Source organism: Anoplophora glabripennis, unplaced genomic scaffold, assembly GCF_000390285.2.
Source record: "Anoplophora glabripennis isolate ALB-LARVAE unplaced genomic scaffold, Agla_2.0 scaffold280, whole genome shotgun sequence".
Classification (NCBI taxonomy): Eukaryota; Metazoa; Arthropoda; class Insecta; order Coleoptera; family Cerambycidae; genus Anoplophora; species Anoplophora glabripennis.
In genome coordinates this window covers 363,339-376,868 of record NW_019416356.1, presented here as the reverse complement: position 1 = coordinate 376,868, position 13,530 = coordinate 363,339, and the positions used below count along the sequence as shown (strand labels likewise).

Sequence of the window (13,530 nt, the reverse complement as noted above, 5' to 3'; positions counted from 1 at the left end):
GTACCTCTCATAGCTTACGACATGCCTGATATCTCTTGTTGACTAATTCTAGCCCCGTGCAGTAAATGACAATCAGTAAAAAAATATATATATATATATAAAATATAAACTTACACAAATCATGTGATACGTAATTATATACACTTGTGAATGATTTATTATAGTTAATTTTTTTAGCTTTATTTAAAGTACTACACCATGCAATTTATTAAATTGGAAAGGGGTGCGAAAAATTGAAATTTATTTTTACTCGCATTAAAAAATCGAGTTAATAATATTATACTTAACCATATGTTAGTCAAGCGACGTTCCTTGCGCTATAAAACCTAGATGGCTCAAACGGAAGTGTTTATTACTTCCCGTTCCAAGGAATATATTTTTAGAAGACAATGTTGTAGGTTAAGTTTATTATATTTGCGCGAGTGAAAGATGCGTCACAGAATTGCATCGAGTGATGTTTATTTACGATACACTTGGATAAATTTTGTGACTTATTTATCGAAGGCACAAGTAGGCAACTCGAGGCCTTAATCCAATTAGAAAGTAGAGTAAAAAATTGCATTTCCTTCGTATTTTCGTTAACTAATTAGATTTAGTGCTACTTTTAGGATGGTTTGTTATTTTACGTACAAAAATACTTCACGGACACAATCACTTCACAATCACAACTGCTGACTCGTTCGGTCCGATTATAGCAGACGTGAAGTAATTGATTTGTGAAGTACTCGCACAAGTAAAATAATATAACATCTATAAAGTGATGCTTTTTGTCCAGAAATGACCTCGTAAAACTGCATTTTATGGTGAGGTCAAAGGAAAAATTTTTCTTACAGGTGCCATATTGGATAAATCAAGTTGCAATGAAAAACAATTGACAAAAAGAGCATTTGTTTTCCTTGCAACTTGATTTGGAAAACAAAAATTTTTTCTTTCTTTTTTTAATCAGTAATCACAAAAAAATCTTAATGTTTTGTTTTATCGAAATGAAGCGTTGTATTAATTTATTTCAAATAAATTTGCATTTGCACAATTCTTTCTACAATTATTGTCTTTTTATTCGTTCTATTAGGCTTCAAGTTGCCTGCTGGTGTTATCTCTTAGGTAATTCCATCTTAAATTAATATAGTAACGGTATTTATTGAATTTATTTGATTGTGCATATCATAGTACAAAATAACGATTACAGAGCCTATTGAAATATGACAGTTACAATAACTTTTTTTTATCAGGCATATTTCAATATACTCCAAGGTAATTCCATATAATTGTATAAAATATAGAATATTTACAGTAAGACGATGTTTTTATTCACTACCAGTGAGCGTTAAGCTTCTCCGCAGCTGTCTGGATAAAATTGGAATGACTGGCGTATAAATCCAAATTTCTGTCTACGTCCATCCACTGAACACCCTGAGCATCATCACCAGCTTTTAAATCAAACTTTCCCACAGATTTTCCGTCTTCATCGTGGAAGTTTATGGCGACGGTCTCCATCCAAGCATTATCCGTGTTTCTCGGATCGTCCACGTAACCTTTGTAAATGACCACGCCGTTTTGGAAAAAACGTTTGATCATGTCCTCATCTTTCTTTGACTGATCTAAAAAAAGAAATAGAATGCAAGAAAGGATGAGTGACAACAAAAAAATTCCGTAGATAGATTTATTATTATGTTCATCAATGAAAGCACCCAAGTAAAAATTAACTCTTCCAGCATGAACGGCAGTTCAAAATACATATGTGCATGTCTTTAGATTGGCACCGTACATTTTTAAAAATTGTCAAGTCCACCCTACGTATTATACATAATCACAAAATAGTCACCTTTGGATGCTTCTAGACTGTTTAAAGCTTCTTCAAGAAATTCCCTCCTCAGAGTTTGACTAACTTGCTCGTTGGGATCTACCATACCACCTGGCAATGCCCATTGCCCGCAATCTCTCCTCTGAATGGCACAGAATTGTAAAATCGGCTCTGAAAAGTTCAATAATAAGTATCACAATTAAAAGTTTTAAAAAAATCACAATTTACTTGAGTTTTTTAACTGTTTAACGCCATCTTCCACTTTCCACCTGGTAACTATTGGGTCTGCTGCATGATTGGGCCCCCATTTTCCTAAAACACCACGACCCCTAATCCCAGTTCTTCCTTCAGGGTTCAACGGCCTACCATCAGATATGGAATAGCTTCCAGTGTGGCTTTTTCTATTTACATCGCCATCCAATTCATTCCATTTTGGTTTGAAACTTGGATCATCTGCGATGAATTCATTCAACGGTAATACAAGTGTGTTTTGTTTGCTTACCAATTGCAGGATCTGCCCATGGTTTGTTTAGTATAGCTTTGGAATTATATTCTGGCGGATTATAACCTACAAATTTTGCACTCCAAGGTACTTGATTGTCAGAGAAGACTAATCTCTCTACGTCGCTGAAGAGATAACGGCCCCCTCTGCATTTCGTATGTACCATTCTTCTTAAAATCATATAATCTGAGGGATACAAGCAAAGAATTATAATTTCAAACAAATAGATAATCATAACACATAACCTCAAACCACAAAAATGTCAATTATGAATTCATTAGGGGTCTACAAATTAAATACCATGCTACGCGTCATCTAGACAAAAAAAAAATTTAACACTGCAGCGCCATCTTTCATCCGCTGGTATAATTAAGATATTTCTATTTCAGAAAACTAATTCACTTTTAGAGTTTCGTTCATTGGTTTATTTAAATACATAAATAGTTATTCAAGTTCGGATCTATCAAAGCTTTTATTATAAAGAACTAACAAGTTCTGCATTCCCAGATAATTTAAATTGAAATTACCTTGTAACAATATATTTTGTGTCCCTGCCTATCTAGACGTGTTTTGTTCTCCTGATTTCAATAAAATCCTAGCTTTTGAAATACCTATAATATTCAGCCTATAATGTTTATTTGATGGTGAGTTGCTCAGCTTTTACTTAGTATTAGTTTGTTTGCACTGATATTTTTAAAATAATATTTATTTTACTGGTAAAAACAAGCGGGTAGATTAATAAGCGTAAAAAGTAATGGAATTTCAAAATACATATTTTTACATTTTTTTGTTAATACTTGTTCATGTTTAAACAAATTTAATTTTATAGTGTGGTCAACACTTCAACAATGCAAATATTTTTGCACAGACTATTCACAAATGTACGGGGCGCTTCGCATATATTTAAGCAATGCAACATAAAGAAAACAAAATATAAGATAAAAGTTTCTCGGAACAAGATACATAAGAACAAGAACAAAACATACAGACGTGTGGTTCACCTCTTCCGGACAAACAATACGTGGTTTATTTAAGGTGTACGAAGATCCCCAATCCCCATTCTCTAAAACTCTTCACGACATTCCTGGAAAGTCCATACATAAATCAAAGCATCAGTTTAACGTTCCTTAAAATGCTGAGTGCGTACTGATTTAAATTTTTGTTCTGCGACAGGTATTATTCATGGACTATTCTGTTCTACTGACCCATTACCCACGATATACAAACAATATTTAAGCTCAAAACGTTACACAGAGGGTTGTTTCAGTTTTTTAAATTACCTACTCGTATGTTCTTGTTCCTCGCAAAATTCTAAGGTCGACCACACGACAAAGATGGAGGAAAATGACACAAATACGTGAATTAAAATAACATTTACGGAGTAAAACTATTTATTTCGTCAAATACACTTTTTCAGTTCGAAATAAAAAAGTTTTAGGGTGTAACTTGCTTTATCTTATTTAGTTTTAAACAACTTATGAAGTATTGTTCAAAGTTTACAAATCTGTTTATGTACAGTGTGATTCATTTTGAGCAACACCCTCGTAACTTAGAATGCCTGGGTAGATTTTCAAATTTTTTTCAGCATGGCCTACTTGATGAGATCTACTTTAAAAAGAAACTGACATATATTATAAATTAGTATTATTGGTGCAAACCAATCAGCGATCGCATTATCTCAAGCGTAGACGTAACGGTTTGTCATTGTTCATTGTAAACGAATCATTAATATTGGTGCCGTGAAATGTTGGTTGTCTCAGCTTAGCGGTCATGTGACTTGTACTCTTTTATGAATGCTAATCCCACAGACAAAATTCCTAACCGGTCTTATTGTGGGATGCAGCTATATGTGCATTGAAATACACTAACAATATCTGGTAAATCTAGTTATAAATAAGTATCTAAAATATAAACTAAAAGGTGATATGACTAAATATAATTAATACAAAAGCACATACCTGATATATATATTACAAATGTAATTTTTTCTTAGACGATCTCTAAACATTTTTTAATATTTTTAAACAACAATGCAACATTTCTTTTATTGTCCATCTTTCGCCTCTCATAACCAACATCATGTTTGATTAATTTTTCCTACCGAGGCTAAAAAATAGTGAAGATCGACGAACCCATCATTTAATTCGTTGTAGAATACAAAATTAACAATGTACCAGGAGTGATTTATAGAATCGTTCTTCGATACATCTCTGACCTCTTACACAAGTTTATTAACTCCATAGCAGGTTAAAAATCTCATATAAAGATGAGCAGGACTGTATGGGTACATCATTTTTTTATATCCGGTTTGATAGTCAAATTAGACTTTCAACGTTTTGTCGGCGTCTCAAATTAAATTATAGTTGTATTGAGAAACCGTTTAAGTGGATGGAAGGTGGCGTATCCATGACTGACAAAGAATTATTTGTACAAAGGAGTCGCTAAACTTTTAGCAACGAAGAAAAAAAGGAGAGCATTGACCTACTGAAACCTTTGAAAACCTCGTTTATGGATGTATTGTATTGGAATAACATTGCTATTAAGATATTAATACAATTAATTTTTATTAGTCTGTTAATTAAATATTTATATTTATGAATTCTTTATTTCTTTCTATAATTGGAGACGCCTCAGGGATCTGATCTTCGCCCTCTCAGTATTCTAATTAACGTCTTGAAATGTGAATAATACTTTTTTACATTGCAGTTCAGTTATGTAATACCTCTCTATGTGAATCATTGAAAGGAACTTTCTTGCAAGCAAGAAATATTTATAAAGTTTTATCAGGTTTATTATTTGTTCAGGATCAGATTTGAATTGTAACAAAGACGCTTTCGTATCCAGATACACCTTGATTTTTTAATCAGATTACAGATACGAAATGCAAACACAAGGTTAAAGTGGTATATTGTCAGGTTAAATGTTTTTATTTAAAAGGGTTCGAGGTTAAAAAAATTGAAGGCCAATGCTAGTTTTTCTGTTGTTTTTTAATGTTTTATACACATGTCTTAATTCTTTTATTACCGTCACTCCGAATTTTATTTTCAAATTGTATTCTCCTTTTTTTTATAATGTAGTGACAGCTTGGCAGAATCAATTAATTAAAAAATCATTGCCAACACGAAATATGATTTATATAAATATTTCTCAGCAGTTTTTACCGGTTATAGTCGACTACAAAATGACCTATTCATTTCCAGTTGCAGCTAACTTGTACTAGACTAACTAACAGGTACATAACACGGCAAATCTAGAAATTCATACTGGGTCAGTTTTAATGTACGTAGCTGGATCCGTTGAAAAACGCTGCTAGTAACTATACTTCTTAAATTTGATACAGGCTGCATTAAATGAAAAAGGACAAAGTCTAAGTCTTCCAGATTTCAGGCCGATATACGACAGTTGATCCAAATGTAATACCACAGTTTAAAAGGGAATTAAGAAGAAATACGAAAAAGTACCGCTTATACCATATTTATAAAGAAAGTGTATAACAATTCATTACACATCTAACGAGACTTAAAAATGTTTCGATCGGGTATGTCTATCAAATTCATACCTTGCTAAGTTTCTATTAAAATGTAAAAGAAGTCAAATACATAAAATAAATCGACTCTTACAGCTGCCGCACTGGGTATTTTTATTATATGACCTAATTTTTATGATTATAGTGTGTGTAATATGTACGTAGATAAACAATTCGGTTATTTTGGCGGAAATTTATATCTAATAAATGGTCATTACATTGTATTTTCACAGGCATCGCGTAAAAATTAAATGATATATTTTTATATTAACAGGAAAAGAGGTTATACAATAAACAAAAATATAACATTCCTACTTCCGGACGCGATTTCTCAAAGACGAAAAATGATATCGGGATAAATTAAAGTGCGTTTTAAAGAGTAAGTATAGTAGGTACCTACTTTACGACCCCATCAATGGTTTTAGCAAAAAAAATTATCTATCCATGTACATAACCTTAAATATGTCGAAAAAATCGCGATTTTGGCACTTTTAGGTTAGAATATCTTGAAAACTAGATCCAATCGAGAAATTTGTACCTCGGATTCGACTTCAGCGCACCAAAATCCTTGGGAAATGTACATTCTGCTTTTTGGGTTAGATTGCCGACCAAATTTTGTCGGCCTGTATTGTGTTATTAATTCAAAAGGTTGTTACAGTTAGTACTGTGGTTCTTATAACAACTTAAAACGTAAATATGAAACCAAACACAGAAAAATATGACACCATGAAAGATACTACAACACTGAAAAATAACAAAATAAAAAATATCCGTTTAGACCTAAATGTAATAGCAAAAACAATTTTTCTTTTAAACGTTATTTTCTGTAAAACGATGCATTTTCCAAAAATATCGATCCCTAAAAAAATCTGACGGAAAGAATGTAGCTACAAGGGCTCTCAGAACGCCCTGTATATTTATCGCAAAAACAAACGAATTATCCAGATAATAAATAAACTACACAACCACACAAAAAAAAGTTGTACTTTTCATGCGACATATGTTATCCATAGTATTTTTGCCTCCTGATCACGAATCCGGTGTCAGAATTGAGGTGTCACATCACAGGAATTTCCTAACCCCAAAAACAGGTCAAAAATAGCAAAAATTCACGAAAAAGTGCTAGGAAAAATACAAACTATTTTTTTTTCTATATTTTCTATTTCTATTTATATGGTTAAGACCCCGCCGAACATGAATCAGCAGCGGTTAGAATTAATGGTTCTTTTTTAACTTTAAAAAAACGGCTCAATTAAGGTCAGATATAACGAACTTTAAAAAATAACAGATTTGCACCAAATTTGGTATACAGGGGTTTTCGGGGTCGCTGATCACGGATCCGAGGTCAATTTTACAGAATTCAAAATGGCGGATCCAAGATGGCCGACCAAATTTTCAAAAAATAACTCATTCGCGCTAAATTTGTTATACGGGAGTTTTCAGGAACGTTGCTCACGAATCCGAGGTCAATTTTGCAAAATTCAAGATGGCGGATCCAAGATAGCCGACCAAATTTTCAAAAAATAACATTCGCGTCAAATTTGGTATACGGGGATTTTCGGGGTCGCTGATTACGAATTCGAGATGACCCGTTTTTTAGGTTAGAAAAAGAACCATCATTTCTGACCGCGGATTCACATTCGGCGGGGTCTTAACCATATAAATGAATATTTCAATATAGAAAAAAATTTGTTTGTATTTTTCCTAGCACTTTTTCGTGAATTTTTGCTATTTTGACCTGTTTTCTGAGGTTAGGAAATTCATGTGATGTGATAGTTCAATTCTGATACCGGATTCGTGATCATAGGCAAAAATACTACGGCTAACATATGTCGCATGAAAAGTACACACCTTTTATTTTTGTGTGGCTGTTATCGTAAAAAAATGAAAAAAAACAACTATTTTCTAGAGCATATAACTTCTTAAGGAAGCAAGATAGTACTAAATTGTTTTGAATTACCTTATTTTCATCCAAGGAAGCTAGCTTTAAAGTATGGCCCATTCTTTAGTAAACACTCTGTATATTCTTTTCTTCCCGATTGTTGCGTTTAAATTCTGATAATTGTACTGCTCACTAACTACAATGTAAAAAAAGTAAAATTTGTGAAACGTACTTTTTCGTATTGATATATGACCGTATACACCTAAAAGTATCTAAAATCAATTCTTGCAACTAAAGAAACGTATTTGTTGTCTGAAAGTAGTCCAAATTGCTCGTTGGTGTCTGTTTGTACACAACTTTGTGTTCCTCCTACTTAGAAATGCGTGATTTTTACAATAAATAGTGATTTTTTGCACACTATATCGTTTTTATTCTCATATATTTTAATTTTATAACTAAAAATTGTGCTGATGTACCGAGTCCTTTGAATTTACACCTTTTTTACCTCACCTTTTGTGTAACTCAGGAATCTGTGGTTGCTGTATGCTGTATGATCACTTTGGTTTCTAATACACCGTGTACAAAACAGTACAATTAGTTGTATGTCAAAAAGGGTCAGTCAGGAGCCAATACATTTGAATCGCATAATAACGAGCGTTCAAATAAAAACGTGGTCGAAGTTGGCTCTGACACATTGGACGTAGGGAGTAGCTTATAGCGACCAATTTAACCTCATTTCTCAACGAGCTGTATAGCAGCTGTTAGTTTCAATAACGTTAATGACTATATAACTTTATTTTAAAGAATAATCGTGATAACAATAACAAACAATTAAAGGAGCTGCGGAAAGTGTCCCCCTCCTTGTTATAACAATAAATTAAAGCAGCTGCTGAAAGTGTCCCCCTCCTTGTTCCAAGCACTTTTCACACCTGTTCCTCAAAGAATTAAAGACATTTTCTAAGATGCTCGGGGTATTGTTAATTTCACGAATCTTGTCTATAAGTCGAGCCTGCAGATGGTTTAAATCAGGAATAGGCAGTTGAAAATAGTGTTTTTAAGGTAAGACCACAAAAAGAAATCACACGGCGTAATATCACATGACCCCGGTGGAAATTCATGTTCAGCATTGAGACTTATTAGTCGATTTTGGAAAACTTCCCTCAACATATTCATCGTCTCGCCTGCCGTATGTGCCCTTGCGCTTTCTTGTTGAAAGTAAAAGTTTGTAATTTCGTTTTCTTCCAGCTGGTTAACAAAAGGAGCGATAATTTCTTCTCTATTCCTTTGCGCAGTAAGAGTACCATTAAAAAAAATAGGTCCATAAATCCTCCTTCGATTGAGAGCACACCAAACTCCAATTTTTTGAGCGTGTAGAGGGCCCTCGACAAAAAAGTTATCTGGTTTTTCAGAAGACCACATTCTCATATTCTGTGAGTTTACGTAACCACTTAAATGAAACCAGGCTTCATCAGAAAAAAAGGTGATATTATGAAGTTCACCGTAGTTGTTTAAAAACCATTCACAAAATACAGCCCGTCGCGGAAAATCAACTTCATGAAGTTCTTGCTGACAAGTTAAACGATAGGAGAACAAACGCAAATCTTTTTTTAATACTGTGTGGCAGGTACCGACTGATACTCCCACCATTTGTGATAAAACACGTACAGAAGTTCTTGGCGCATTTTCCATTATTTGTTGGACATTTTCTTTTAATTCTTCAGTCCGTTTTTTAGGTCGGCCGCTTCCTTCTTTTCTTGTTACACTGCCCGTTTCACGAAAAACATTAACACAACGCTGAACTGCACTTTGAAAAATTTTGTACTCAACAACGCCGGGAAATTGATTTTGAAATTCTATGAAACATTCCTCAATAGAATACTTCCATATTCCAATCTTGCGTCCATTTCTAAAGTAGGACTCTATGATAAACACTTTTTTTATTATTATTATTTGAACGTTCGTTACTAGCTCCGACATGTGCCTCAAGTTGCGAGTAGTGAGAAAGGCATGTGAGTATTTTTAGCCATAAACCCGGAACCGGGAGGACATATCTAACATCCGGAACCTCTTGGACAAACCCATACGGTTAACTAGCCTTTTTAGTATTCAAAAAAGGTCCGCTTCTTGGTACTCTCAGCGGCCGAAGAGGATTATTTGTTATTCTTTTGCGACGAAACCATAAACTTCATCGGTTGGCGTTTTTACAGCTTCGCGCAGACACCCGGAGATTTTTTGTTTTCTATCTAAACCGAGGGCATGCCACAAATATTAAAGTAGGGACATAAATAAGCACACCTTCCCGGTAGGTGGAATTTACGATTTCGAAAAAAATTCACGCCGGTTCCCAGGCTAAATGTCAATAAGCGAAACTGGTATATCAACCTCTCGGGGGGCATCGAAAAAATCAAGTTTAAGGTCGGCCGTGAAAAAATAATGGTTCAATGAATTATTGATGCCCCATGACATCACTCGGTTTCGTTTGGAATAACAGGTATTCACTTTCACTAGTCCGAAAAGTCTAGGCGACGTTTTCATGGGCAAAAGATTCCCACACGGGATGGTTTATGGACGATGGAAATTATTCATTGCCTACTAGATCGCCTCTTAGAAAGGAATTACCATATTGTGCTGACAAGGCACGCAGTTTGAAGTTACCGGGAATTTGTCCTATTATCCTATTAAATAAGAAATGTGAAAGGTTTTTTACATGTTTTGGGCAGCACATTTGATTGGGATCCACAATACAGGATCAATGCATTTTCCTCCAAACAAAATACTCAAAAATCTTTCTTAAGATAGATTTTGATGCTGAAGTCATTTAGAAATCCTCTTCTCTAGCGAAGATTACACTGGTTATGGGATATACAGTGGTGTCGATTTAAAGTAAAATCCAATACAAAATAAAAAAACAACAATGTCTACGCCTGCATACTTATCTTGACTGAATTATTACAGTCGAGTTGGTAACATTCTCTGTTGTTATCAATTAGTGATGTAACGAATTCGCAAATATTCGCATATTTCTTGACATCCGCATTAGCAAAATTCATGCAAATATGCATGTCAAAAGAAATCATGTTTTTTTTAATGAAAATAATTTAAATAAGTCAAAAAATATTAATTTCTTTAAGTTTTTATTAGAAAAGTCCTTTTTTAGTCTTTTCTTTTAAATATTAAAAGTTTTTTCGCTAAGGTAACCTTGAATTATATCTTTTATCAGCCTTTACTTTAACATTAGGTATAGTCTTTCCGATCTCAATTGATGAACCAAGAGGTTGGCAGTATGTACTACGTCGAGATTGAAGTATTTGAAACACTTGTTTCCATATTTGTTTAGCCATACCCATATGCAGGTCTGGTCAAACTAAAGGTGGAGGTGGTACAAATGTATACGCCCAGTTGAGGAATGCGCGCGCGGGCAAACGGCGTACACAGACAGCCGAACTGGGCGACTGGGCAATAAATCTCAGCTGTTGACAAGTGGTTGACAAATTGCCTATCAGTGCAGTGCAACAAAGCGGAATTTGGTGTGATTCAGGTAATTTTAATTTATTATAGGCACCTTCTATTAAATTTGATATTACAATTGCGAAAGGGAGAAATAATATTATTACAACATGGCATTTTGGAGACTTTTCGAAACGGAACAAAACGAAATTTACCAGCAGTATAATACAATTGTTTGAGAACATAAAATTAATATGTATGTTGTTGGCCAAATGATATAATAGAAATTGTCTACACATTATATACAAATTATTATAATTTTTTACCTTTAGCAGAAAACTTTTAGAGACGCTTATGAAATTCATTTAATTTTATTGCTAGGCGTTTTTATACATGTTCTACGGACTTCGGAAAGACTATAATAAAGCATTAGTATTATAAATAATCAACTTTTCATTAGAAAAACAAAAAAAATATATAATTCAAACAAACAAAAACGTATTCTTCTCTTAAACTTCATCAGTTTTTATTTACACATTATCTTGAATCTTCAGTGGTTCAATCAACTTCTTTTAAGGAACTAAAAAAAATTAATTTAAACTAACGTAATTCTTTTCTTAAATTTTTATGTCAGTACATTATTTTTACTTTTAGTGTTATAAAAGTAATCAACTTCTCTTAAAAAACAAAACAAAAAATAGTTATTTAAACAAAACAGTTATTATTTTCTTCCTCTTACTTTTAAATTTTCAACAAGTTAATATAATAATAATTAAACTGGAGTAGATGAATATTAAACCTCAAAAATAAACGCTTCAAAACCTTTTTTCCTTCGAGTCTGCTTGATGGCGTGTATAAAAAAGTCCAGTACCACTGAATATACGTTCGCTAGGAATACTCGTCGGTGGTTTGACTAAATCTTGTCTTGCTATAGGAAAAATAATAGGCCAGGAAATATAGAGTTGGGCGCGACTTTTTGTTTGGGCAAGCTGAATTTATCACTGTAGATGCTAAATGTTATGTACAATAACATATTAGTTTCTACATTCATAAAAATGGGGGGAGGATTGTTTACAGGGTGGTTAATTGTATAATTTTTACGTAAATTCACGTTTTTCGCTTATAACTTTTTTCTGTTCATTTCCACGAGAAAACAGTAAAGTACTTTTTTTCATCTTCAAAAGACCTACAAAACTAGCCCTCGAGCGTCAAAAAATATTGATTAGATCAAAAGTTATAAACAGAAGAAGTTTATTTATGACTTTTGAATTAAACTGCGTTATTATTACCAGAACGTTTTGGCAACGCACCCTCTCATTCCTTATCACTGTTTAATAACTCACACGAAATCTGGAATCGGTAAGTTGAATAGTTTACAAATTATGGCCTTATAAACAAATTAACTAATTATTAGACTGGACGATCCCGAGCATCTTCCACAATCGCACTGATTTTTTTCATGGTATATAGCATTTCATAATAATACATTGAAATCTATATTTTTTTTTAAATTTCAAATTTGTAACCTCGGATTTTTTTTATTTTTTAGCCTTAGTTACAAAATATACGACGCATTTTCCTGGCCTAATAAGCCCAAGCGTTCCAAAGACTATTATTATTACATTAAATTTTTGTATTGGCTGTTAAATAATCCTGATTAAATAAACAGTAATAATCATATATATATATATTTTCTGTTAGTGATTTTGGTAACCTAATATCCAGATCCACCGCAAATGTATGCGTACGACTTGCGCGTCAATCAGCTGCCAAATTTTAGCCTTAGACAAATGGCGCCAGATTTGAGAACTAAATATTCGTATTCGCGAATATCGGCACCAGATATTCATATTCGCATTCACATTCGCGAATACTTAAAAATTGATATTCGTTACATCAATAGTTGTAATACATGGTACAAATGCTAAAGGATATCTGTGTTGAAAGTTGCGGATACTGTACTCTGATTGGCTGATTTACCCAGTCAGAATATTATTCGCAAATAGCAATTCGCACATTAGTAACTACATAGACTTAGCTAAGGCTTCGGTTACACGGTTGCAAATTCGTAAAAAGGTTGTTCGTACAAAATCAGAACACTACTGCAGTAAAATACTGGTTTTGCGAGACTCTCACCTATTTATTATCCTATACGAAACAATTTAGTTGTAAATTGGTTCCTAGAAAAAGATTATTCCATGTACGGTACTGAAATGAAGATGGGCGGAAAGTGAACTCAGGCCGATGTAGGCCATTCTCTTACAGCTATGATTGTATTTTACGAAATACGACAATGTATTTTCGTGCCAATTCGCATCAAATGATTTAATACGGAATTCCTCAAGGATCAATTCTGGGGCCTGAATTCTTTA

The 13,530-nt window shown here is 33.4% G+C and overlaps 1 protein-coding gene across 1 annotated transcript; it reads right to left on the bottom strand.

The window, feature by feature from the left end:
- Positions 1-1,056: 1,056 nt before the first annotated feature.
- LOC108910691 (ADP-ribose pyrophosphatase, mitochondrial) lies at positions 1,057-2,579 on the bottom strand. The gene is made up of 4 exons (XM_018715387.1): positions 2,304-2,579; positions 2,030-2,254; positions 1,823-1,972; positions 1,057-1,598 (listed from the first exon to the last, which is right to left on the bottom strand). Exons 1-4 carry the CDS (start codon positions 2,536-2,538, stop codon positions 1,312-1,314), a joined length of 897 nt encoding a protein of 298 aa, XP_018570903.1. The 5' UTR covers positions 2,539-2,579; the 3' UTR covers positions 1,057-1,311.
- Between the last annotated feature and the right edge of the window lie 10,951 nt (positions 2,580-13,530).